The 25919-nt window shown below is 45.7% G+C and overlaps 1 protein-coding gene across 3 annotated transcripts; it reads left to right on the top strand.

Moving 5' to 3' along the window:
• Nucleotides 1-75: 75 nt before the first annotated feature.
• On the top strand, nucleotides 76-25919 carry MIGA2 (mitoguardin 2). 3 transcript variants are annotated; one of them, XM_090022698.1, is made up of 16 exons: nucleotides 76-120; nucleotides 1427-1667; nucleotides 3294-3504; nucleotides 4744-4856; nucleotides 9773-9890; nucleotides 10415-10548; nucleotides 13514-13631; nucleotides 14304-14404; nucleotides 14799-14914; nucleotides 15489-15561; nucleotides 16470-16556; nucleotides 17327-17425; nucleotides 19637-19771; nucleotides 20216-20269; nucleotides 20737-20853; nucleotides 21565-25919. In XM_090022698.1, exons 2-16 carry the CDS (start codon nucleotides 1572-1574, stop codon nucleotides 21763-21765), a joined length of 1773 nt encoding a protein of 590 aa, XP_089878824.1. In that variant the 5' UTR covers nucleotides 76-120; nucleotides 1427-1571; the 3' UTR covers nucleotides 21766-25919. The 3 variants fall into 3 exon arrangements, with proteins under 3 accessions (XP_089878824.1, XP_089878822.1, XP_089878825.1); XM_090022696.1 differs by lacking the exon at nucleotides 76-120 and adding an exon at nucleotides 254-480; XM_090022699.1 differs by lacking the exon at nucleotides 76-120 and adding an exon at nucleotides 262-480 and having other exon boundaries at nucleotides 13517-13631.

Below are 25919 nucleotides of genomic sequence, written 5' to 3'. Positions count from 1 at the left end.
CTCTCATCGATGCGCTCCGGCATCCGCGCGCAGGGCTCTTAAAGGGGACGCCGCCGCGGAAGGTTCCGCAGCGTCTCTATCTCGCTCCGGAGCGCCGTATCATGGCTGGTTCATCTCTGGGTGGGTGTGAGTGAGTGGGGGAAGGGTGTTCTAGAGGGGGAGGCTCACCCTGGGCTGTGGTGGGGACACGTGGACAGCTGGGGGCAGGGCCCCTTTAATTGCTGCTTGGATCACCTGTCAATGGCGGCTGGGCCCTCACTTCTTCGTGGCTCAACCACACTCCCCGCCGCAGCCGTAGCCTCAGCCGGAGCGGAGGAGTCCCGTGATTGGCCAGCGCGGGCACATCCTCCTGCTTGGATTGGCTGCGGCGGGTGGTGGCTTTCGGCGGTCACGCCTTCACTCTCAGCCGCCGCGGCAGTCGGCGTAGGCTGCGCCAAGGGAAGGAGACACTGCCCTTCCGAAGATATGGAACGCGGCGGGGTGAGAGCGTGCCCCCCCCCCCCGCGGCACGTGGTAGCGGCCGGGCTGGTGGCCTGAGCAGGGCGCGGGCTGTACTATTCGCCGGCGGGAGGGGGGCGGGGGCCGTCATGGTGTCCCCTTGTTGGGGCTGTGCAGTGCGGGGAGGGGATGCTGCAGGGAGGGCCTGGCTGGGGCGGCTTTCCCTGAGCAGGCGGGGCTTGGGCAGGAGGTGGGTGCCGGGGGGTAGGAGGTGCAGCCCTTCAGGGGCAAGCCTTTGCATGCGGGGTCTTGTCCCATAGCAAGTGTCACCCCCAAAACCCTGCCACCTCGCTCCGTGGTGTGGGGGAGCTCTGCGGGCCGTGCTGCTGCAGGGCCGGATTTTAAAAATGCAGCATAGTTTCACTGCCAAGTTAAAACAGTTTGGGGGCAAATGGGTGGCAACAGGGTTTAGCCGCTGTCCATAACCTTGTCTTCCAAACGACGCTGAGATGGTTGCGCTGCTTTGGAAATGCCCCCAAGCCCTTCCCGGAGCAGTGCTTCTCAACTCGCGGTTGTGAGAATATAGGAAAGGGTCACAAACAAGCTTTAAGGGGAAAAACCTGGGAAATGGTGGCGCTTCCTTTGCAGGCTGGCAGAGCTCCGGCTGCGAGGGGCTGCTTGGGCCCCCTGTGCCCACACACTGGGGACAAAGGGCAGTGGGTTGGGAGTGGCCATTGGTGTATACAGGTGGGTCCTGGTATAGAAAAAGGTTGGTGACAAAAAAAAAAAAAAAAAAAGGACTGAAAATCCTCCTTGTTTCATTGGAGAGGCAGGTGATAGCGCTGTTTGCAGGAGCAGGTTTGAGATTGTGGCTGAGTCCATTCTAGGTGTCTTGCTGCTTGACATGGATTGTAATGTGCTTTGAAGGTCAGACCATGCAGACCTTGCTTCTGTTTAATTATCTGCTTCACCTCCTTTCTTCATGCAGGAAGAAAATTCCCAGCTGGAGACTGCCCCTGCAATCCTGAGACACATGTTGAAACAAAGTTGGATTTCTTTCTGAGCTCTGAATGGTTCCTTAAGTGTCCTTCCCACACACTGACTCCTGCGGGTACTCGCAGCCTCATTCAGAAATGGCCTTTCAAAGAACCGAGGGAATGTCTATCATCCAAGCCTTGGCAATGACTGTGGCAGAGATCCCGGTGTTTGTTTACACAACCTTTGGGCAGGTAAAAAAAATAAAAATAAGTAAAAGAGTCCTGGGTTGTATGCATGGTTCTGCAGAGCTGCCTGCAGCAGTTCATTTGGAGGGGTGAAGGCAGAGAGTCAGTGCTAATTGAATGGGGGGAAGGAAGAATCAGAGGGTGTTGAGGAGGAGTGACAGTTGCTGTGGGGGTTGCAGGAGGCTGCCTTAGTCAGAAATGGAGGTTTCTTGTGAGAGGCCCAGAGAGGTTTGGAAAGGTTTGGAGGGACTGATTAGGATACCTAAGGGGGGAGCTCTGCAGGTGGCTGTGTCACTGATGGGACACTTGGCTGGGGAGAAGGGATTTGAGGAAAGATGATGCTTTGAAGTAAGGCATGGATACATTCTTGCCATCCAGCAATACACAAGTTGCTACATTCTCAACAGAAAAGTTTTTGGGTTTATTCACTCTGAATTCACTGAGTCTATATGTGTGGAGGAAGCTGCAGTATGATACCTGGAGAAGTTGATAAATATTTTACCACATTTTTAAAAGATCTCTTTTAAGCCAAATAATAATTAAAAGGAAAAACACAGTTCAAAGCATAACAGCTGGTTTTATGCACTTCTGAAAAAGTGCTAGTTATGATGTTGGAGCAGACATTTCTATAATGCTACAATCGCTCATGCCCCATTCTCGTTGCCACATTCTCTTTCTGCTCAGCAAAACTTGTGGGTCATCCTTAGAGACATGAAAGTACACTTTTTTTTTGTTGCTTAAATCATGCTTAATATTTCAGTCTTCAATATTTGGGCAAATGAATCTTACCTGTAAATCAGGATATTCAGAACTGAGGTTAGTAACATAACTCTGACCCTTTGCTTCTTACTAGCAATAGGACCTTTATTAATAATTACACTATAATTTTCTATTACGTAATGCTAGATCCTGTCTTATGACATTTTCAGGCCTGATCTAAAGTGTAAATTCTCTTGCAAACCCTCTTAACCCATCTTTCAGCTACCTAGGCCCTTCTAGATGGCCTACCTGACACACCTCTCAGCTCTCATTTCTCAGAGTATCTCTTCCTGGAAAACAAAGGTAACTTTGTTTCAAAGATTCCAGTAGGACAGTGTGTTATCCTCCTTTCTCTCTTCCTCTGTTCAGTTCTGTCTGGACCTAAAATAAGTTCTTCTTATGAAGGGGACTGATATGCTTCTGGGGTGAAATCTAGACACCAGTGATGTCAGTGAAACCTTTTGCTGTTGATTAAAAGGGTGACAGAATTTTATGTCTGGTTTTTTGGGGGGGTTTTTTGGGATTTTTTTTTTTTTAGTGTGGGTATTAGAAAGTATTGGGCTGGACACTGGCAACCTTGTCTTTGGAAAAGTGCCTTGAGATCTTTAATCTCTACACACAGACAACAAACAGTGATTTCAAGTCTCTGAAACATCACGCACTCCCACTCCCACTCCCTTCCCTGCTGACTTTATGGGGTTATATCAGATATACATTCTGTCCAACTGCATGCTATTAAGCAGTTGCTCTGTTGGCTACATTTCACTGGTAAAACAACTATAAAGTATCTTTAGAGTCTAGCTGTTCTGGATGAAATCCGGAGGTGGAGATAATATTAATATCATTGCTTTCTAATATCTTTTGTGTTTAAAGTCTGTCTTCTCTCAGCTGCGGCTCTCCCCTGGCCTGCGGAAGGTGCTGTTCGCCACAGCTCTTGGAACAGTTGCCTTGGCTCTTGCTGCACATCAGCTGAAGCGGCGTCGACGTCGAAAGAAACAGATAGCTCCAGAGAAGTGTGGTCTCAAGCCTGGAGGAGTCCCTGTCCCTGTCCTATCAACCAGGAAAGTCCCGTCTGTGAAAAAAGGTTTGTATCACAAGAGAAAATGGTGGGGAGAAATTATGATGTTTATGGGAGCATTATTATTTGGGAGGAGGAGACATGGAGGAGGACAGAATCCCAGGTTATGCCAAGCAGATGGCTAGATTGTGTTGGAAGGTAGTTCCTCATACTTTAAAGGAGCAGAATGAGATTGGGAGCCAAAAATAGACAGTGTCCTAATAAAGGTGACAATACAGAATAGATGGTAAAAAGGGCAAGATTACTACCTTAACAGCACAAGCAGTCAAACAGTGGCGATCCAGATTCACAGTTGCCATTACTCTTAACAAATAAAGGAAATGCCAGGCCCGTTGTACAATATTTTCACTTGGTAAGGGTGGCTGGGTGCATGCCATGGCCTGTGTTCTGTCAGTCACCAAACAGTAAAGAAGACAGTGTAGTTTAGATTCAGTCAAAAGGGTCTGAATGTTAAGTCAGTCCTGTCAGTGATTTGCTCTGTGACCACGGGCCAGTCACCTTGCCTATTATTTGTGGTTTCCCTGTTTGGGGAAAAAAGATAGAGCACAAAAACTGCCCAACAGGAAGTTTTTTAGGTTTGATTAATGTGTGCATGGTGTTGTGAAGTTATGGAGCTGTGTAAATATTCTGGGGAAATCAGACAAACTGCTGAATTACCACTGTCCCTGCACTGGTGACAGTGACTTGTAGCATTCTGCATAGCATGAAGGGTCTGAGGCACTGATGTTTAATGTTTCTCCAATAATACTTGCATGCTTCCTTTCATCTAGAGAGGTGAGTACATATTTATATCCTCATCTTAGATGAGGAAACTGAGGTACAGAGGATAAGCGACAGCAAGTTAGACAATAGCACCCTAATTCTTAGCTCTAGTTATTAGAAATATGCTGCCCCCTCCATCTGCTGACTCCTTAACCCAGAAGATCCATGTTCTGTGTCACTAACTAATCACAGTTCCCCATACTATCCAAGGCTGCAATGAAACCATTTTGCTTTGAACCGGATTTATTTGCGACTGCTAGCGCTTCACACCCCACTGAGAGCTGATTCTTTTGGAGATGGCACAGCCCTCTCAGCAGCCTGCAGGGGATCTTGCTCCCAGTGGTGCGAACCTGGTACAGAAAGGGACAGGCAGGAAAGAGCAACACCACATCTGATTTCATAGGTTCCTTTTTTTTCCCCTCGAATGGTGTAAACAGAGCAGGAAGACCTAAAGGCTTGTTTTTGCAACCCTCCTGATTGCAGGATATTCCAGCAGGAGAGTACAAAGTCCAAGCAGCAAGAGCAATGACACGCTTAGCGGGATTTCCTCCATTGAGCCCAGCAAACGCTCTGGTTCCTCCCACAGCCTTGCCTCGGTAAGAAATCTTTCACCGTTGCTGTAGCAGCACAGAGGAAGGAGTCGCATCTACTTATCTACATTTAGTAGGATTATTAATCAACTGGAATTAATGCTTTCAGGAGCATTGAGCTGCACCCACGTGCATCACTTTTATGCCAGAGCTTTTGATAGATAATGAGATATTGGTACTTAAAAGGTGCTTTTTAAAGGCCTGTTTTGTGGTGTTGATCACCCTTCACAACTTCAATTCCAGTTAGACATTCATGGCTACTGCTTAGAGTAGTGATTCTCAACCAGGGTGCAGGGGCACTCTGGGGTGCTGCTAGATCCTTTGAAGGGTGCCTTGAGGCATGGGTGATTAAGCAGATAAACTAAGTAGATAAATGCAGGCCAGATTCTCCACCCCCTCTGCAAGGAGGTGAGCTCTGTAACATATAAATTTGTTTTTAGAGTTGGCTGCAACTCAGTTTCCAAAAGTTATGGAGCAGTGCCTTGAGTCCAAAAAGCTGAGAACCACTGGTCTGGAGACTGGAGCCACAAACAAACTGGGATAGCATTGCAATGACTTTTGAGGTGTTTGCAGTTACTGAAAGGAGAGAGAGAGAGAGAGCACAAGAGCACTGTATAGCCAAATATGTGTTTAGTTCAAACCATAAACGTTGTCACCTGCAACATCGTGCCTTACACAAGTATAGACATTTAGGGCTAATTGCAGGGTAACCCCCTTTCTAATCAGTAGTAAAACATCTTATGCCCATGAGTGAGACTTAGTTTTGGGACCTGGTCAAATGTTAACAAACTAGTGGTAGTCTTGACTGGTTCAGCTAAAATGGTCTAGTCCCCTTAACACTCCTGAAGCTAGTCTGCTCCGTTGCTAAGCCATTTAAAAAAAATAGTCCCGAGTGTTTTTCAGGTGTTGATGGGTTTATAATTAATTAGCTCAGTTGTCTGGATAAGAGTTAATCCTGGCACTATGGGGAGGGGTTTCTTCTCACCCAACTAGTCTCTGAGGAAGAAAAAAGGGCATCTGTTAAATGTTGTTGGTACTTCCATGGCCTAGACAAATGGGAAATCTTCAGTCATAACCAGTCCCGTGGGTGGAGAGAGAGGCTGACAGGAGAATGCATACTCAGCTTTTTACCAACTTGCTGCTTGAGGCTTCCCACACTCCAGTTGCATTAGTAGCAGGCATAAGTAACTCCCATACTGCACCCTCATCTGCTTTGACATCTCGGGAAGCTTCTCTGCATTTCCCAACTGCTTTCTTGGGAATGCTAGCGTAGGGTTTGTCCACACTACAGTTTGGCCAGCATGGCTACATAGGCTCTGGGGGTTGTGCACACATATGGGGGACACATGCACGGGCAGGGCGGGTGGGAATCACACAGACAAAACCTCTGGTGGAGCTGCAACTATGGTAACACAGGAACTTTTTGGCCAGTTCAGCTTCTGTTGTATGGGAAGCCAATGCCTAATGTATCATACTCCTGTTGGTATACACTGCATCTCCACTAGGGGGCTCTGCCAGCATAATTATGAGGCCGACTCCTGTAGGCTGGACAGCTCTACACCAGCACTCATGGATGGAGCAGGGGGGTGGTGGGAAGTTTCCTGAGACCTGCAGTATAGGCCAGGGCCAGTGCAGCTGGAGCACACAGTGCAGGTCTGTAAAGCCCACCTTTTGAATCCACAGACTCCTTTAGTTCTCCTCTCAGCCTCTCCCTTCACTCATAGGGCAAGAACTGGCCATATGGCTACAGCCTCTTCTCTGCCTGCCAAGCCTTGAAACTCTCACCACCACTGAAAGGTCATTCATGGTCTCTCAGAAGCAGCCTCTCCCCATGTTGCTGGAATGTACTGCTTCCCAATTAAGCTGCCTAATTGGATGGAATGATTGGGGGTGGGATATTTTTTTTTCATTTGGGACCCATTTTCCAGCTAGATTCATAGATTGTAAGGGGCTGGAAGGGACCTTGCAAGATCATTGGGTCCAGCCTCCTTGCACTTAATCAGGAAAGTCAGCTGGGGTCAGGTGATACTGTTTTGCCACTGACATTCCCCAATAAAAATAGGTGAAAATTCCAAATGTTGGCTTTTCTTAGTGCAAAATTCCTCTTCTCTGCTCGACCTAGTGAGGTGTAAATTAAGGTTTCTAACATCTTTAATTTTTTTTAGACTCAGGAGAATTGGCACTCTGTAGCAAGGGCTCAGTTCCTTTTTGCATTCCATGAGTCAGGATATCCCCTAATGCAAATGAAGGCCTGCACAGAGATCAAGGGATAAATCTAGCACTTATGCACTTTGATTGTATCTTGTTGGTTTCATGCTTTAGCTTCATATTATAGCACTACTCGGCTGAGAAGTCTTCCTCTTTGAGAGCTGCTGTTTCTGCCCTTTCTTTTCAATTCTGTCTTGTTTGATCATTTCCTCTGTAGTTTCTTCCCTGACACTTTGTTCCTGTTGCCTCTGTTAAAATGATCAGCATTGGCAAAACAGGTGGTGCCATTGAGCAAAACCACCTTTAGGTTTTAGAATGACTACCCTATCCAGATGAATGGGTGGGGCAGAAATCACACTTCTCAGCCACTGATTTGCATAGCTGGTGGATTCAGGCTTGTGAGTAAATGCTTGAAATGCAAGTCTGAATCCCCAGGCAAATCAAATCGGTGACTGGCTCAGGCTTGGAGTTCAGGCATTTACTTGCATTTGAAAAAGTTTCCTCTATCTATGAGAGTTGGAAGCTTTTTCTTGTTTGTTTTTTGTTAAATGAAAGTGGAAATTCTTCAGAACCTGTCTGTGCTATAAAAGCCACAACCGTATCAAGTGGGCCAGAGCCAATTTGAACCACTGAAGCCACTGCTTTAGCTGCAGGGTTATAGAGGAGTGGTGGGTGAAGTACTATCTCCTGTTAATGAGGTGTGAACCCAAATTAAAGTGAATTAGGCTGGAGATCTAATCATTGCTGCTGTTGTTTGGGGGATAGGTTCCTGCAAAGCTGCAGAAGATCTGCCTTCCTCTGCAGTTCACAGTAGGTTGAAAAGGGAGACAGACCAAATCATCCCCCTTTCCTGCATCCAGGGATATGAGAGAGAAGTTGCAGAGCAAATTGGTGGTATGCTTTGACTCATAATTTTGGGCCTCCAATTGTGCAAAAAAGGGTAAGTCAATCTAATCTGGGAAGAAACAATAAATTTAAATGCAATTTGACTTCTTTAAAATACCAGTATTTTATGTGGAAATAGTTTTGAATCTCTGTGCTTCTCTTGTGAAACAATGTGCTTCAAACAAGTGGGATATTCTACGTTTGTGTAGGTTTAGTGGGGAGAGATGAGTTGGAGAATTCCTGCCTTTTTTCCCCCCACCGCTTTCAATACTTCCTGCTACTTCCGCTGTATATCTTGGCTCTTGCTGGAAGTTGGGTTTGAACAACTGGGATGACCTAGAAAGAGACCTATGTCGCAGCTGCAGAGATGCACCTCAAAATCATTCTGTTTTCGGCTAAAAACTTACTAAATTCTGGCGAGTTTGCCAAAATAGCTCCTGAAACAGGTCAAAGGGAAGACTCCTATGTCCTGACAGCATTTGGTGAGCAGGCTGGAGTGTTTGGCTTGCACCTTTTTGGTCTCCACAGAAGTTCAAGGTCAGGGTTACATCTATAGCTGGCTGTAGTCTGCCCCTAGACATACTGATCATTTGGTTTGGTTTTCTTGCCTCAGACTAAAGGGACTTTATCCCTAAGCTAGAGACTGGACTTCTAACCTGTTTGGTTTTGGGAGCACCATCTTGGAGCTCTGAAGACAGGCTAAGCCCCTTGATAACCACTACTGTTTCCCCAACATCAGTTGCTTCTGGCACAAGTGCTTCATGGTACCTGGAATCTCTGCTTTCTGCTGATACAGAACATTAGTCATGGCAATTGTTCATGAGCTACGGTACCAGCAACTACACTTGATCTGAGCCTTCAAGAGGCTGACATCTGAACTGAGCCTGAGGAAGTAAAATGAAGTCAAGTATTCTGTGACTTGCTGCAGCTGGGAACAATTCTTATGCAATTGTAAACATCTGAATCTAGCCCTGCTAGCCTGTAGCATTTGACCAGAAAATGCTCTCATGGCACATGTCCAGGTTTCTGGTTGAACCATGACACAGATCTTGTAAACTCTCATTTCTATTCTAGCCCCACACCAAGAGCATTTGACTAGGAAGAAAAGAATGACTTGCTTTTCTGGCACAAATGTCCTGTCTTATTTGTTTTCATTAGTAACCTGCTCCCTCTTTATGTTTGCATTTGCCTCCCAGCCACTGCCTTCCCTTTCCTATGGGGATAGGGCCTGTCATTTATTTCCCAGCGGTCTCGTCTCCTGTCCCACCCCTACTTTGTCATGGGTGTTGCAGTGTCTTTCTCATGCACCTGCCCCCTTCCCTGTCCAAGTATCCCAGATAAGTGCACACAACATGAACAAAGCCTGGGTTTTTCAGCGATGCCTGTTTATATCTTTGCAGGTGCAGCCAGGGAGAGGTGATTGCACAGCCTTTTTTCTTTCTGTGTCTAAAGACGTTAGCTTGCTGCTGGCTAGAAGCAAGGGGGAGGATGTGATACTCTCTGCTCTGTTGAATGATGTTGCTTATCATTGGAGAACTTGGTTTGCAGCAGCTTGGCACTTTACAGCTCCCTCTAAGGTAGCCACTTCCCATTGTTGTCCTCCACTAGCACGAACACTTGCAGAGGGAGGACACATTTGGATGCGGAACACTGGTATTCCCACCTTGGAAAAGCAAGCGAATGCCAAAAACAAGTACAAATTTCAAAATGGCAAATAGCTGAGGGTGTATCTGCAGGTACCATAATGCAAAGATCAGCTCTCTGCTGCTTTTGTTAGACTGCAAGGAAGTCTTACAGCATCTGTTGTTCTTTCTCCTCTTACGGGCCAGATAGTGGCTGTGAACTCTTCCAGCCCAACACCAGCAGCTGCAGGGCTCTGGGAGACAGGAGCAATGGAGGATCCTGGAGCTGCTGGAGACTCTAGTGCTGAAAGCCTCTATATTCAAGGTAAATCATGTTTTTTTAACATTGCCCTGCAGGGCTTGCTGTGAGGAGAGTAGGGGTTGAGTCTCTGTGTGCAGTTAGTCCTTGCCTCTGTACCAGGTCCACCAGTGGCTCCCAACCCTATCCTGAAAACACCATCCCTTTCCATGCTGAAGTCCAATGCAATTCTATTGGCAAATTCTGTGCTTAACTTGGAGAAACCCTTTTCCTGTCCTTTGATAGATGGTCTCAATGCCTGTGTAATGACAAGGTCCACCCCTCCAGGCTATTAAGTGGGGAAAATATGCTTCAGAAGTAACATTGTTGATGCTCTTTGCTGAAATGGTCTTATTTAATCCTAAGATAAATAAAGAACATATCCATAAGGATGGAAATACCTAAGTTAGTATCTTTTGCCGTATGGGTTCAGAGAGCATTCTGAGAAGAGGAAAGCCTCCTCCCGAGCGAACAAGGAGCCTTACTGGTCGCTACGTTCCTCTGCCATCTAAACAAGCTCTTCAGTTTCACTGTTTGGTTGCATCGGGCAGGGATGGAGCTGTTTGAGGAAGCTCTGCAGAAGTGGGAGCAGGCATTGACTGTACGGCAGAGAGACAGCAGCAGCACTTCACTCCCCTGGGAGAACAAGAAACACCAAGAGTCCATGTCAGGGGAGCTGTCAGAGGTAAGTTCCCTGCCTCTCCTCTGCAATTTCCACAGTGAACATTGTGAGGCACCAAACTGGAGAGAAAAGAGGTAGTGGGAGATCAAGCATTGAAGAGCAGGTCTGGGGGCGACTACATACACCCTTCTGGTATGTTCAGAAGTATAACTTGTCTGCCCTACTGAATGGGTGAGCCTCTAAGGAAAGAACCCTGTATCTCTTCCCACCCCACCCCCTGTGCTTCCAGTTTGTCACAGCAGGTGATGTCACACAGGTTAGTTTTAAATCCAGTGCTGGGTATGGCCAGGAAAAGAAAATAACAAATCCAGCAATAAACAAGGTCAAAAGTAGGTTTTGTCTAACAATGTTGTTTGTCTCTCCTTTTTAATGCCTTTTAAAATTGGAGGTAGTTATGTTCCATTGCTTTTATCAGTTGTTCTCTTGGGCTGCACTTTAAATGGACTATGGTATGGTCATGCACTTTTCTTAGTAAAAGAAAAACTTAATAGCTAAAAATGGTCACTTAAGAGGTTAGAAGGAGAGAGTTTGCAGTAGCTTATATTTTAGGATTACAGGTGGCATGCTGACCCTGTAAATCTGGGAGAACTTTCAGAGGCAGATTTTTTTAAAAAGGGGGATCTTCAATGGAAGAGGGTTAATAGTGACTACGGAGCTTTAAAAAGGCAGCTGTATTTGAGGGATGAAAGTCAGAATTCTTTAGGAGTCAGATGTTGGTGAAAGACACCCTGTGGCACTTATAAACAGAATTTGGTGTCTTAAGTACGTGGGATAGTTTCATAGTAGCTAGAGTCGGAAGGGACCTAGGTAGATCATCTAGTCCGACCCCCTGCCTTAGCAGGAAAGAGCACCGGGGTCAGATGACCCCGGCAAGTTGCTCATCTAACTTCCTTTTAAAAATCCCCAGGCTAGGAGCCTGCACCACTTCCCCTGGAAGCTGGTTCCAGGCCCTAGCCGCCCTGACTGTGAAGTAGCGCCTCCTAATATCTAATCTAAACTTACCCTCCGCCAGTTTGTGACCGTTATTCCTGGTCACTCCTGGCAGCGCACGGGGGAACAGGGACTCCCCCAATACCTGCTGATCCCCCCTGACCAGTTTGTAGCAGGCCACAAGGTCCCCCCTTAACCTTCTCTTGTGGAGGCTAAACAGGTTCAGGTCCCGTAGCCTCTCCTCATAAGGCCTGCCCTGCTGACCCCTGATCATACGAGTGGCCCTCCTCTGGACTCTTTCCATATCGTCCACGTCCCTCTTGAAGTGTGGCGCCCAGAACTGGACGCAGTACTCCAGCTGCGGCCTGACCAGAGCCGCATAGAGGGGGAGGATCACCTCCCTGGACCTGCTCGAGATGCATCTGTGGATGCATGACAGGGTACGGTTGGCCTTCTTGACTGCCTCCCCACACTGCCGGCCCATGTTCATCGTGGAGTCAATGACGACTCCAAGATCCTTTTCCGTCTCCGTGCTGGCAAGAGGGGAGTTCCCCAACCTGTAAGTGTGGTGCCGGTTCTTCCTCCCCATGTGCAACACCTTGCACTTATCAGTGTTAAACCCCATCCTATTCTCATCCGCCCACCGTTGCAACCTGTCAAGGTCAGCTTGTAGCCTATTGCACCCTTCTAGTGCACCCACATCCCCCCACATCTTAGTGTCATCAGCAAACTTGAACAGGGTGCTTTCTACCCCGTCATCCAAGTCACTGATGAAGATGTTGAACGGTGCGGGCCCGAGGACCGAGCCCTGCGGAACCCCACTGCCCACGTCCTTCCAGGTCGAGAAGAACCCATCCACTACCACCCTCTGGGTGCGGCCCTCCAACCAGTTGGCGACCCATTTGACCGTGTGGGCATCGACACCACAGTCTCCCAGCTTTTTGATGAGGACAGGGTGAGAGACAGTGTCGAAAGCCTTCCGGAAGTCCAAAAAGACTACATCCACAGCAACCCCTGCGTCTAATGATTTGGTGACCTGATCGTAAAAGGCCACCAGGTTGGTCTGACAAGACCTGCCACTGATGAACCCATGTTGGTTGCCCCTGAGCATGCATTCCCCCGCAAGGCCCTCCTGGATGTGTGCCAGGATAATTTTTTCAAAGAGCTTACCCGGGATTGAGGTAAGACTAACTGGCCTGTAATTTCCCGGGTCCTCTTTTTTTTCCCTTTTTGAAGATAGGGACCACATTGGCCCTCTTCCAGTCCTCCGGCACCTCGCCAGAGCACCACGAGTGCTCATAGATGTTTGCTTTTGTGTTCTGTAATATTTATGCAAGTCAAACCTCAATTCTTCTTTTGCTGTTTGCCATTGTGTTGTTACAGTTAGCCTAAAAACAGTTGCTGCATAACCAAAACTTTGTGCTTTTGTTAACTCTCCAAGTGGTAGGCTTAATTGCTTGTGAAAGTGCAGCTCTAAACAAAGTATTGTGAAGGTAGGCATTATGCAAGCTGTTGCTAACTCTTACTGATAATGTGCAAATGTGTTAATGGAAAACTTCACTTGTGTCTAATGCCACCATGAAGTCGGTCTCAGTACACTGCTATTTTGGTTTTGGCCTTTTAAATTGACAGGATTGTGCAGGTTTTGTGATGTGAACAAACCTCTACATGAGGCTGCGCTGACCTCACTGAACTCCTCTGTGTGATATCCAGTGTGTTAGAAGGTTAGAGGCGATGGGTTAGTGACCCGAGTCTTAACCCCCTCCCCCCCAGCATTCTAAAGTTCAAAAGCCACAATGAAGAAAGCTGGAAGGGAAGTGTGTATATAAGTTGTGCTGCCCCCTACTTTGTTCATTCTGTACTGTCAGTTTAACATGCCTAGCTGAAGAATCACTTTAGGTCCCTGGCTAAGCTGCAATGTGTAAAACATGGCTCTTGACCTTTCCCTTCAAAACTGTCCTATTAGCATCTCTAATGATGACAAATTGCTATTGTGAGCAGGCTAGTAGGTTTGTAAGTATGCTATTTGTTGTTCAAGCAGGAGTCTCCAAAAAAGGAGTTTGCTGAAAAGCTTGAATCCCTCTTGCACCAGGCATATCACCTCCAGGAAGAATTTGGGTCTACACTCCCCTCTGACAGCATGCTGCTAGACCTGGGTAAGTGGGATCTTGAAGATGGATAAAGACATACAGCCTTGAATAACCTGGAATTGATCACACTGGGGAAAAGAACTGAGCGCAAGGGCATATACTGGGCATAGGAAAAGACTTGATCCATTTAGAGAGGCTAGAGATGAGTGGCTGAGCCAGAGTTTGGTGGTATAAGATGGACAGACAGATGCTTTTCTTGGAACTCAACCTGTGAACAAGCTTTGCACCAGAAAAATGCAATGCTTTGTAGCTTGTCAACTGCTGGTCCCTGGCCTCTGATTTATTGCTTCATCTACAGGACTGAGGAAGCTAATTAATCTAGCTCTATAGAACCCTTTTTATCTTCCTAGTAGTAGGCAGGCATTTGCTAGAGTCACTCAATGAAAAGCACAGTTCTTCAGGGGGCTACAGTAATTAAATGAGGAAGCCTCGGGCTTTGTCCAGGATTCTTAATGCAGTTCGTCAACCATATGTCTCCTAAAGGCCAAACAAATCTCTCTGAGCAAGTCAAAGAGGTGACAGGCATTTAAAGGCGACTGTGGAGTGGAGCGCAGGGGGGACTGTCATAGGCTCTTATTCCTGGGGGGAGGGGAATACGCTAGGGGGGGAATGGCAATCTAGAGAGAGGAAAGCAGGTGTCTGGAGCCCCATGGTTGTGTTTTCTTTTCTCTGTTTCAGAGAGGACCCTTATGCTTCCACTGACGGACGGGTCACTGAGACTTCGGACAGATGGTGAAGACAGTTCAACTTCTGAGGACTCCTTCTTCTCTGCAGCAGAGGTGACTTCAGTTTTTATTCTTTAGAATAAATCAATAAAACCACTGTATGCCATTTACTCCTAATGTAGTGGGAATTGGTACTCTCTGTTCCTAATTTTGGGGAAACCCATGGGAAGGATAACTAGATGTTTGCTACCTCAAAGTAACAGCTAAACTAGTACTGTAAAAGCATTTCTAAACATGGCTTATACTGCAGCTGTAGCAAAAGGTTCTGGGCCATGCTGGAGTTAAGAAAACTGAAAGAAAAGGAATTGTAATGGGGGTTGAAATCTATATTTAAAATAAGGCACACTAATGCTTTCTGCATCAGTTGGATTTTGCCCTCTTGCTGCTTTCTGACCTGCAGAGATGTAACTGTCTTTCTGCTTCCTACGTCCTTTGCTTTTTTTGGCAGCTCTTTGACTCCCTCCAAATTGGGGAAATACCTTTCTATCTCTCCAAGCCAGCAGCTGCATATGAAGAAGCTCTGCATTTGGTGGAAGAAGGGAAAGTTAATTGCAGAACACTAAGGTTAGTATCTCTAAGTATTATGACAACTCTAGGCAGAGGTAAGATCTTGTGGTAGGACCTCGGTGTTGGGGCACGTTGTAGTATAGACCTCAGTGTTGGGGCTAGGACGTTCTCTTCGGGAGATCAAGAGAAACTCATAGCACCATCTCTGCTGGTCTGGAAATACAAACTACCTATAGATTTCTGATGCTGTTAAGCCTTCTTTAATTTGACTTTTTAAAATTGGCTATGTTCTCTTGCTGTGAAAACCACTAAGACTGCATCAAGAAACTAGTTATGGGATGCATAATTTTTTCCCTTTTGGAGAGAAGATTTGCTGATCTAAATCTAGCCATGTACTTTAAAGAACAAAGACTGCTTAAAGGTAGTTCAGTGACCTGTAGGAAAAGAATTTGTGGCTTGGGTTAATTCTGTGTGAGAAATGCCTGCAAATTATTTATTTTATATATTTGTTTTCCTGAAGGGGCCTAGGAATTTAAGAGGTCAACTCTCAAGATCTCTGTTGCATGCCCTTTTACAAGAAGTCATCTCTTGTTTGATGGAGCCTATAATGTTCTGCTTTCTTCTTTTCTAGGACAGAGCTTTTAGGCTGCTACAATGATCAGGACTTCCTGGCAAAGCTGCACTGTATCAGGCAAGCCTTCCAGGTAGGAACTCTTTGGTTATTAGAAAGCAATCGCAGGTTCTGCTCTAAGGCTTCCAGACTCCTAAAACGTTCCTTTAAGTATCCCTTCAGCATGGCAACCATGTTTTCATTTACAAGAATGAAAACCGCAAATGGGTAAAACATGCTCCTACTAAGGGGCCAGAAACATTGGTATGGTGAAAGCATGGTTGTCTTTGTGCCCATTTTAGCAGTGACTTTGGCCAAGGTAGGCACCCAAGCTTCTGCTGGAGCAGTTCTGTAACTTAAATGCTCAGTTTCCTGGGAACTGCCTGGAGGTGATAAACATACCTCTTATACACCACTTGGCAGCTTTTTCCAGCAGCTGGCTGGATTGGAACCCCTGAGTTTAAGTATGAAAGGCTTTCTGTCCCTGGCTACCCAATCTGTAGGGGAATACCTCAAGACTTAGGACAGTGACACACAAGCACCCTTGTACCACCCCATGTATTTCTGGGCTGCTTCTCCAGGATTCTTATCTTCCTCTGTGCTTGATTTCTAGAGGAGAGCCCCTCTCCCACCTTTCCATTCCTTTTCCTTTTACACACCCTACCTTTTTAAGACTCATCTCTGCACCAACACTCCTTCTAGCTGGAGAGGACTAGAGTGAATTTTTTTCTGTTAGAATTTCTCAGTATAACTAGTAGTTGGCTAGAGGAGTTGCTGAGTGACCAGAAGTCAGTTAAGCTTCACAGTGCTTGCTGCCCTGGGCAGGGCGGATTCTGTGTTAAATTACACTTGGGTCAAAGGAAAAATGACAGCCAGCACTGCCTGCTTCACAGGTATGAGCACTCTTACTTTGACTCCCAGTTTTTTTTTCCCCCACACTCACTCCTAGAACTAGGAATGATATTGGCTTGTTTGGTGAAAGAAGATTCTTTGTTCTCACAGGAACTCCTGAAGGATGAGAGCAACCAATTGTTCTTTGGGGAGGTTGGAAAACAGATGGTGAGAGGACTAATGATAAAGGCTGAGAAGGTAGGAAGCTTGTGAGCAGCATACAGCTTGGGTGCCCCTTGCATGAGCAAAGGGGCATCACTCATACACTGGTCCTCCACTGGATTTTTACCTTGCTTTGATAACTGAGTTGGGAAGAAGACAACTAATTCCCTCTCTTCATCAAACCTTTCGTGAGACTCTTTGAATACAGTCTTTACTCCAAAGCCATCATCAATGATATGGTGCCTCATTGGTTTTTCAGTAGATCCATCTGCCTCAATGGTGCATTTGTTTCTGTTGAGGGCAATGAGTAGGGAATATCTCAATGTGGCTTTTAGTCTTCTACACCAACCTGTAGCTTTTAGTATTGCTTTTCTGTATTGCTAATTGATGATCAAATCCTGTTGGAATCGGTTTTGTCAGCTACAAGAACATCTGTGTACTCAGGCATTTGTATAGTCTTTCCCATGATTCCCCAAACACCAGCAATACAAAGCTGGAAAGCAGGGTGGTGGCAGTCCCAAACCCATCCCATTTTGCAAAGCCTGGCTAGTATTGACCTAATATTCTGGATGGAGTGTTTAGAAATCATTTTGGCTGCTTACAGACACGAACAGAACAAAACAGCATTTTGCTTTAAGCTTAGTACATCCCCCCCCCCACACTGGGGGGGCACATGCTGCATTCAGTCTGTCAGCAGCCTTTGAGGGTTTTTCATCTCAGAATAGACTCTGAAAATGATTAATAGCCAAGTGGGACTGTGTTGCTTCTAACTTTCCCTAATATCTGCTTTCTTCATTCTCTCCAAGAACCCCAAAGCCTTTCTGGAAAGCTATGAGGAGATGCTGTGTTATGCACTGAAGCAAGACACCTGGCCAACTACTCAGCAGGAGCTTGAAGGAAGAGGGGTTTGTGATAGTGCTTGCGTTCTCTCTCTCTCTCTGTCTAGAAAGAACAGAAGTACAGACTGAGCAGAATTTACACTGGGGCAATCCAAGAGTGAAACCTGTAAATGAAGTAACTGGATACTTCACCATTTGGTACTGCAAGGACAGGGGCGGGCAATAATTGTGGCTGGAGGGCCCGCTTACTGACTTTTGGCAAGCTATTGAGAGCTGTGTGACCGGCAGCCTGGGGCAGATAAATATTTTTCTAAAATTTTTTTTTTAGGGGTCCCACGGACCAGATAGAATGTCTTAGCAGGCTGCATCTGGCCCACAGGCCACATTTTGCCCACCCCTGTGCTAGGACCTAAAGCTACTACCTTGACATTGCAACTGCTTTTCATTCTCCCTAATGTTAAGAGCTAGAGTTTCCCCTTCCAAACATTGAAAGTGCAAAGTTTTACAAGTTTACCTCTGGAATGGGCTCTCCTTAGGCTAGGGGTGGGCAAAATACAGCCCGTGGGCCAGATCTGACCCGCCAGGGACTTTCTTCTGGCCCACAGCACCCACCAACAAATTTTACCCTACCTACAGCTCTTCCACCCACAAGGGGTGGGAGCAAGGCACCCACATGTACACACCTCCCCAGACATACCCTACTGCACCCCGGTCCCACCCTTGTGGGTGGAAGGGCCAAGCTTGGCTAGCACACAGCTTCCAGGTGAGGTGGCAGCGGCTGCTGCTGCATCTCCCCTGGAGACCTGCTTGGCTTCCCCTGCCTCCCAGTTGCTGTGGGGGCAGGGGTGCAGCTGGGAGGGAGCATGGAGCTCAGGTGGGCAGTGTAGGTGTGAAGGGAGTGTGGGGTGGCAGTGGCGGCAGCAGTAACAGCAGGCGGGGGGCTTGGGGTGTTGGTGCCTGGCAAGGTGCAGTGCCCCAGTGCTGCACATTGGGATGAGGAGTGCAGCCTCTGCCAGGCCATCTCTATTGCTGGTGCTTCCTGCCATGCTTGCACAGCACAAAAGGGAAGCTCCAAGTGGTGGAGTTGGCTGCCTTCACCCCCTGCGGGGAAAGCGTCTGGGGCTTCCCTCCTGTGCCATGCAGCCCTAGCGGGGAAGGCAGCTGGCCAGCACCTAGGGCTTCTCCCTCCCCATGCCATGAGTGTGGTGAGGCTGCAGGTGTGTGGCAGGGAGCACCGGTGATAGAGATTGCCTGGCAGAGGCGGTGCCCCTTGCTGTGATTGTGCAGCACTGGCCAGAGCTGTGTCCCACTGGGCACCAGCACCTGTGCAGACATGAGCACCCTGAGTGTGCCACGGGGGGGATTGTGTGGGGGGGTGGTCCCCACACCTCTCCATCCTCCCTCACCCCACAGATGCTACACCCTGTCCCCATAATCCCCCATATATACAACCCCCCAACATACCCTATGCCACACCTAACCATACAACCACACATACACTTACCCCCCCATGATGCACAAGACTAAGAATTTATTTTTGAGTTTTATTATGCAGTCACCTTGATTTATACACTATGCAAACACAAATCAAGATAAAAGTATGTTTGTAATAACATTAAAATATATTATAGTAGGTGTTTGACCTCTAGTGTATGATTTGTTGCTATTAAGATGGCAACCCCCACTCCCAAAAGGAGTATTTCTGGGAGGCAAGGGAAGGACTTCTGGTGGCAAAGGCCAGGGGTTAGGGGTGGGACTTCTGGCCGAAAGATGGTGACCAGGGGGCAGGACGGCTGTCAAGGAGCAAAGCTACCCATGTAGCCCTCAACTCGCCAAAACTCATTAAGTGGCCCTCCACCTGAAATAATTGCCTGCCCTTGCCTTAGGCCTGTCACAGTGGTGAGTTAAAAGAGCTCAGGGCTTGGACTCCCTTCAGCATAACTTAATGCAGTGAGAAACTTTTTTTGATAGATTAACTCTTGAAGCTGTACTGACTTGGCTTGCCTCAAGTAGCACAGCTATTGTAAAGTTTTATAGCTGCATTTGATTTCATTTGTTTTGCCATCTACTTACCCTTAACACAAGACAGTCTCTAGGCCTGCCAGCTACTGCCGTAAATGGTTCTATTAACTTCAAGCTGCTAACCTGAAATGGGTGGAGTTGTGCCTACTTACATCAGTGGCAAGCTTGTCTTGGCTCTGTCTAACAAATAGAGCCCATTTCCCAGTTGGTCCCTCTAGATTTGGTTCCTCTACAAACTCTTGTGTCCTCTGGCAGGTGGTGTGCATGAGTTTCTTTGATATTGTGCTGGATTTCATTCTCATGGATGCTTTTGAGGACCTGGAAAACCCTCCCTCCTCTGTGTTAGCTGTCCTACGCAACCGCTGGCTCTCTGATAGCTTCAAGGAGACGGTATGTTAGAGGGTGGCTCTCATTCAGAATTCCACTAGTATGATTTAAAGGCCAGAGAGCTTTGGTTGTTATTTTCTCTGGTTGAACATAAGTTTATTAAAGGAATAGCTTTTCTGTCCCTCTAGCCAATATATGGGGTTGCCCAGTGTCTTGGTAAATGGAGTGATCTGCAGGAAAGGTTTTGACTTGAAGTACAGTAGGGATTATGTCATGTGGCATGAGCCTTGATCCATAAGCTATGAGGCTGGTTTAGCTGGGCCACTCCAAAACCATTCTTGCTTCCAGTTTGTGAGGCTTCTAATGGACTTAACTTTGGAATTGTTGGCTGCAGAAGGGTAGGAATGGGAAAAGCTCAAGGCTCTCATAATGGCAGTTGATAAGTGAATTGCCTCCTGTTCTGGAAAGGCAGTAGTATTTAAATAGTTGCCTTGTTTTTAATTGTAGGCCCTAGCAACTGCCTGCTGGTCTGTTCTGAAGGCAAAGAGGAGGCTTCTGATGGTAAGTAAAACAAGTAGCAATAGGTGATTTGTGTGCGGAGGAACTGCATGAAATCTAATATTGCCAATAGATCTGGAGCCTGACAAATCCAGATAGGGTAGTCATAAAAACAGAGTGCATGTCCCTGTTCCCAACATCTGAAACAGCAGCGGTAACACTGACTCCTGTGCTTGAAGGAACCTCAGAGGCCTCTTGAAAGTTCTTTTGTATCAAGTCTCCTCCTCTTCACTTGATTTCTTGGGGCTGTGACCTATGAAGTGCCCAGTATTATACAGTAATGGCCACATGCAGATGTTCTTGCCAGTATATTCAGTAATACAGCTGGCTGGGTCATGCTAGCTGCACTGCCCAGTTCAGAACCCGCTGCACTTCAGTGGCCAGCCAGGCTGTCTTCATAAGCCTAGCTTCTTCAGGAAAAATTCTTTGTTAAAATTCTGACTTTTTTCTCAATTACTTCCTAATGGCAGGTACCAGATGGCTTTATCTCCCATTTCTACTCCGTATCGGAGCATGTCAGTCCTGTTCTAGCTTTTGGTTTTTTGGGGCCCAAACAGCAACTGTCTGAGGTCTGCGGTTTTTTCAAGGTAAGCTGGTCGTCTTGTCATGCTGCTTTGTGGGATGCTTGCCATCTTCTCATGCAAAGCTGTGAGCACATACTCTCACAGAAGGGCATCTACCAGAGCAGCAAGAAAATACTTGGATTTGCATGATCAATCTTAATAAAACTTTTGCTCTTCAGTTCAGTAGACTATATTTTATGATTTGCAAGAATTCTTACTGGAGCAGCACAGTTGGGAGTGAGAACAAGTTGTAAAGAGATGGTGCTTAAAATCCATGCTTTCATTCTATAAAAATAAGAGACAAATGGATCTAACATTTGAATGCATTGCTTGAGATCATATGGGACTTATAGTAGACCTTAAAGCCTAAATGTTCATGGTAGTGTCTTATGAATGCATGTTTTTCTTCTCCTTTGTTTCAAGACTGAATTAAAACTGTTGCAGTAGATATTGCCCTGAAGAGTAATATCGATTTAAAATAAAACCAAAAAACAAAACACTGCCTTTATTTCTCTGCTCTTTTTTTCTAAGTGGCTATCAGGTTTGGATTTATTTGAGAACAGATCTTGTTTTTTCTGCCACAGAGACTTCTGAACAGCTATGTATGGCCGCAGTTCCCTTAGCCATGTACCTTATGCTGTTTGACATTAGAACCGTTGACTCTGCTTGATTCTAGGCATGGGAGAGGGAGGCAAATGTCTCTTTTCTACAAACTTCTCTCCTTCTTTTCTGCAGCACCAGATTGTGCAGTATTTAAAGGACATGTTTGACCTGGACAATGTGAGATACACCACAGTGCAGTTGCTGGCAGAAGACATTCTGCAGCTCTCTCGGCGGCGCAGTGAAATCCTACTGGGATATTTGGGTACTGAGACCACCCTAGAGATGAATGGGACACTACCCAGTGAAAATGGATCTCTGGAGGAGCTCCACTAATATCCACCAGTCGGTTATAGGAGAGAGTGTTTTTGGAAGATTTTTTTTTTTTTCCCCAAGAGGTGGCTAACCCATCTGGCATGGAAACTGGTGTCAGCAAGACTTCCATTACCCAGCATCCCTGGTGGCATTTTAATTGCTCATCTTGAACTTCGTGTAGCCAGTAGTTGGCTAGGAGAGCTCCAGGACCACGTGCAGGCTTATGGTTTGAACCTCTTGTTTGTTCCAGCTCTCCTCCTTATTTTTAAGTAATTTTTAGGTGTCATAAGTCATGAAATATCTTGGCCCAAGATTTCTGCCTCCTGCCTCTCCTCCCTCTCCTGCAGCATACAGGCACCTGTCTGCTACCCAGCTGTGTCAACTGGGAACATGTCCCTGATGCTTATGGGGGTTGGGGGGAGTATCAACAAATTTTCTACTTCACTCTTACCATATCAATCCTGAGTTTGTTTGTTTTTTTTATTATTATTTCTCTAACATGTCTCTATGGGCACCACTACTGATTTTTAACTTAGCAATTTTTAGTGTTTGCAATGCTATTAGCAGATGTGGAGGAGAGGAAGAAGAAGAATTTTCTGGTGAGGAGGAAGAGATGGTTCTGTAATGCACTGAAGACTAGAGAATGGAAGTAAAATGCAGGTTTTTTGTAACAAGACTGAAGTTGTAAGGAGTCTGTTTTGTGTGTTGCTGATTTTGTTGGCTAGAAGGTGGCCCATGCTTCTGCTGCAGCTATCCTTTCACTTGGGAGTCTACTGAGATGCCATTGCACACTGTGAATAGAGGAGGAAGCAGGTAGGTTGTGTCTTGCCTACTTGCATGCACATGTACTTCCTCCAATGCCCATCAGATGTGCTTAGCTACATTTCAGAATTGACCCCTGATCGCTGGCCAGGTAGCACGGGGTAAGAAATGCACAGGTGAAGGAGGGTTGTGTAAGCTGGTGCCTACTGCTGTTGTTGCCTATAGAGTCAAGAAGAGAGAGAGCTATTTGAAACGCAGAAGAAATTGTACTGCAGTTACTTGGAGCGCAGGGAATCTGGATCAAGCTGCTGTGGGGAAGCTCTTGTCTGTTTAGTTGTTCTCCATAAAAAGCACATGTGGATTTAGGTGTATATACAGGGCATATATACAAGTAACAAGGACTGGCATTTGGAAGGCTCTCCCACTACAGTGAAATGAAGCTGACCATTGTCTGTCAAAGCTTATGGCTCAGAGTGAAACTTGGCTTCTGAGTGGTGCCAAGCTGATGCTCTGAGTTGAAGTGTAGTGTAGAAGTATTTGTGTGACCTGAATCTGAGATGCTATCTTCTAGAAGGGTTGCAGGTAATTCTGTTGAGTTCTGCTGCATACTATAAAGCCACATGCCACAGTTTCTGCCTCAGACTTCATAATGGTTCTGGCTTGGCTTCAGGTTTGGTGCTAAATCCCAAATTAGTGGTCTCAGGATAAGGCCATATTCAGGAATAGAAAAGCAGGGACCAGAACAAAAGAGTCGATGCCAGTAAAGTTCAGCTTTTAGAAAGAAGAGCCGTCCCATGTGGATAGTCTTTCCTCGTTCATCCAGGAGCTGGTGTGAATAGTCCAGCTGTGTTTTGTGAAACAAAAGTTTGAGAATACAGACTTCCTAGAAAGTGAAGTGAGTGGAAAGTGAAAAGTTCTGAATTGTTCCTGACTTTGCATTTTTCTCTCTGTCTCCTGAGTTACAGCCAGGCTCATTCAAACAGACTTGTTAATGCAACTTCCTGTAGTGAAAGCAGGCAAAAAAAGGGCAAGAAGAATCTACAAGGATTTGAAATAAAGAAGAGATGTTCCCCCCCTAAAATTGTGAGAATATAGTCTTAAAACATCCATGGTTCAGTAATGTGACATTCTGCAGTTATGTGAAACAAAAATTGTTTGCCCCAAGAGACTGGACAAGCATAATAAAGAGACAGCGGTTTAGGCATGGAAAAGGTGAGGAGGAGAAATACTTGGTAAGGCTTAATAAAAATAAATGTTCTTGGGTGGGCAGCTGATGCTGGTAGGAGTCAAACAGCAGCTGCAGGAAATGGAGGATATTGTCCACCTTCCGCATGTTGATCAGAATTAAAATGTTGGATGAGTTCTAAAAGCAAGTTACTTTGCCAGATTTTTCTTACACCACTTTGTGCCCTTGAGTGGCTGGTTTGAATGGAAAATGAACTCTAGCAGCTTTGTGGTTGGAAAAATGCTGAAAATCTGAAGACTAATGTAATAAGAAAGAATGATTGTACTTGCAAAACTGATGCTGTTCACTTTTTAGACTTTTAGAGCACGCTCTCTCCTCTCTCTTTGGTGGCTTTTATATATGTATTTGCTACTTTGAGTGTTTCCTAGGATGAGTGCATCAGGCAGCCTCTCACATGAATGAGAACGTTGGCTGGTTTTCAAATCCTCAGTGGACAGGGAACTAAAATGGGGTCATCATAGCAGACTCTGTGGTCATGCCGTGGCTTAAGGTAGGAAAACGCAATTCCTAATCAGTCAACTGAAGGGAAGTGGTGGAGATTGGAGTGGGGGAGGAGATGACCATTTTACTCCCTTTCCTTCTCCACTCCTATTCCTAATCTGATCTGTTGTCCTTCTGATGACGGCAAAGAGGAATCCTCAAGGAATCTGAGCTTCTTGTAGCAAAGTCTCTCAAAGTTCTCATTGCTGGTGTATTGAATCAATTCTCTCCTGTCCCCAGTAGAAATGCTGAGCTGTTCCCCATGCATAGTCCTAGGTAGTCTACCAATATTCCTTCTATACCTCTTAACAAAGGAGAGCTGCCCTTCCTAAACTCCCTCTTCCCCACTCCCCCCAGCCTTCAAAAATGTGGTGATACCCTCTGAAGTGCTGAAGCCTAAACAAGATGGCTTCCTTTAGGTTTGACTGTTAGAATGTTCTTTACTGAGCATTGATCTGAAGACTGGATGTAGAAGTGACATATTTGCACTAAGCTACTTTTAAATGTCTGCAAGGATGCATGGCTGCTCCCACTGACTTGAGCAATGCAGAACTGGGCCTAAAAGGAAGATAATATACCACTTTAAGTTGCAGGAACTTGCCAGGACTTGCATTTTTAATATTGAAAATATTTTTGGGGGTAGCCTAAGAGACTATATAGGTGCATAATGAAGCTGCTTGCTGGGGAATCTACCTTGCACTAGAGAAATTCAGTTGATGATAACTTTGTAAAACTTCACTTTTATGCCATGTATATTGAAGCCACTGGATTTGGTACCCACCTCATGTATATCTGTACTGAGAACTGCAAAGGGGCTGTCTTACAGGGTGGGGTGAAGGTTGTGAATAAACACCTCTTTGCTCTCTAGCTTAGTGAGCAACCTTGAACAAAAAAACATTTTCCCAGCTTCTTGTATCTAGAGGGAACTAAAATATTTTAGTATTTATAGTAAAGGGGAAAGATCTATTTGACTAGACTGTAGTGATAAGGTGGTATTGGCTCTTCTTTTTTTTTTTTCTTTAAGGACAAAGCCTTGTTTTCAAAGGGTGATATCTCCTAAAATTGATTTTGGGCTGCCACTTGAAAGGTTTTAACACTTGAGAAAATTTTAAGTTGCTTGGCTGCTATTTTAAAATAAAAATCTTCAATAGTTTCTGAGGTGTAAACAGAGTTTAGATCATGCTTGCTTTTGAAATGCAATTTGATCAGGTTTTTAGCTTACAACGGAGTTGTTTGTAACAATCGTCACTAAGTGGTGAATGTGCCAGTGTAATAATATGGTATGTTAAATGCAATTGGAGAACAGACTAAATGCCTCTGACAGGGCCTCTCGTGCATCTTTTAAGATGTCAGAAACATGCAAAGTTACAAAGAAACACACCTTAATGTTTCTGAGAATTCAGAATGGCTTTAAAAATGACCCACATGATCTCATAGCAAGGAGAAGGATATGAAAGTTTTTTGCTTTCCCCTGCCCTTTTTCAGTAGGACATTCCTTTGCTGCTCCTGAAAATTAATGAATGTAACTTTGTGCCTGAGTTTTTTGTTTTTGGTTTTTTTTTTCCTTTTGCTTTCCAAAGTGTAAACATCTGTTTTTGCTCTGCCTTTTCTTTGCAGCTAAAACCTTTTATATCTGTTTTTAGGATGTGGGCATTACGAGCAAGTAAAATAAATCTTTCTATCATCA

This window comes from Crocodylus siamensis, chromosome 11 (genome assembly GCF_052110815.1).
Source record: "Crocodylus siamensis isolate JL-2025a chromosome 11, ASM5211081v1, whole genome shotgun sequence".
NCBI lineage: Eukaryota > Metazoa > Chordata > Crocodylia > Crocodylidae > Crocodylus > Crocodylus siamensis.
The sequence above is the reverse complement of the archived record's forward strand: the minus strand, read 5'-3'. Positions and strand labels throughout refer to the sequence as shown.

Excerpts from the sequence above, each read along its gene's own strand:
- MIGA2 (XM_090022698.1), top strand. The coding sequence starts at position 1,572 with ATGGCCTTTCAAAGAACCGAGGGAATGTCTATCATCCAAGCCTTGGCA. Across the intron at positions 15,562-16,469 it reads GTATCAGGCAAGCCTTCCAG|GAACTCCTGAAGGATGAGAG; the intron begins GTAGGAACTCTT and ends TTGTTCTCACAG. Across the intron at positions 20,270-20,736 it reads CAAAGAGGAGGCTTCTGATG|GTACCAGATGGCTTTATCTC; the intron begins GTAAGTAAAACA and ends TCCTAATGGCAG.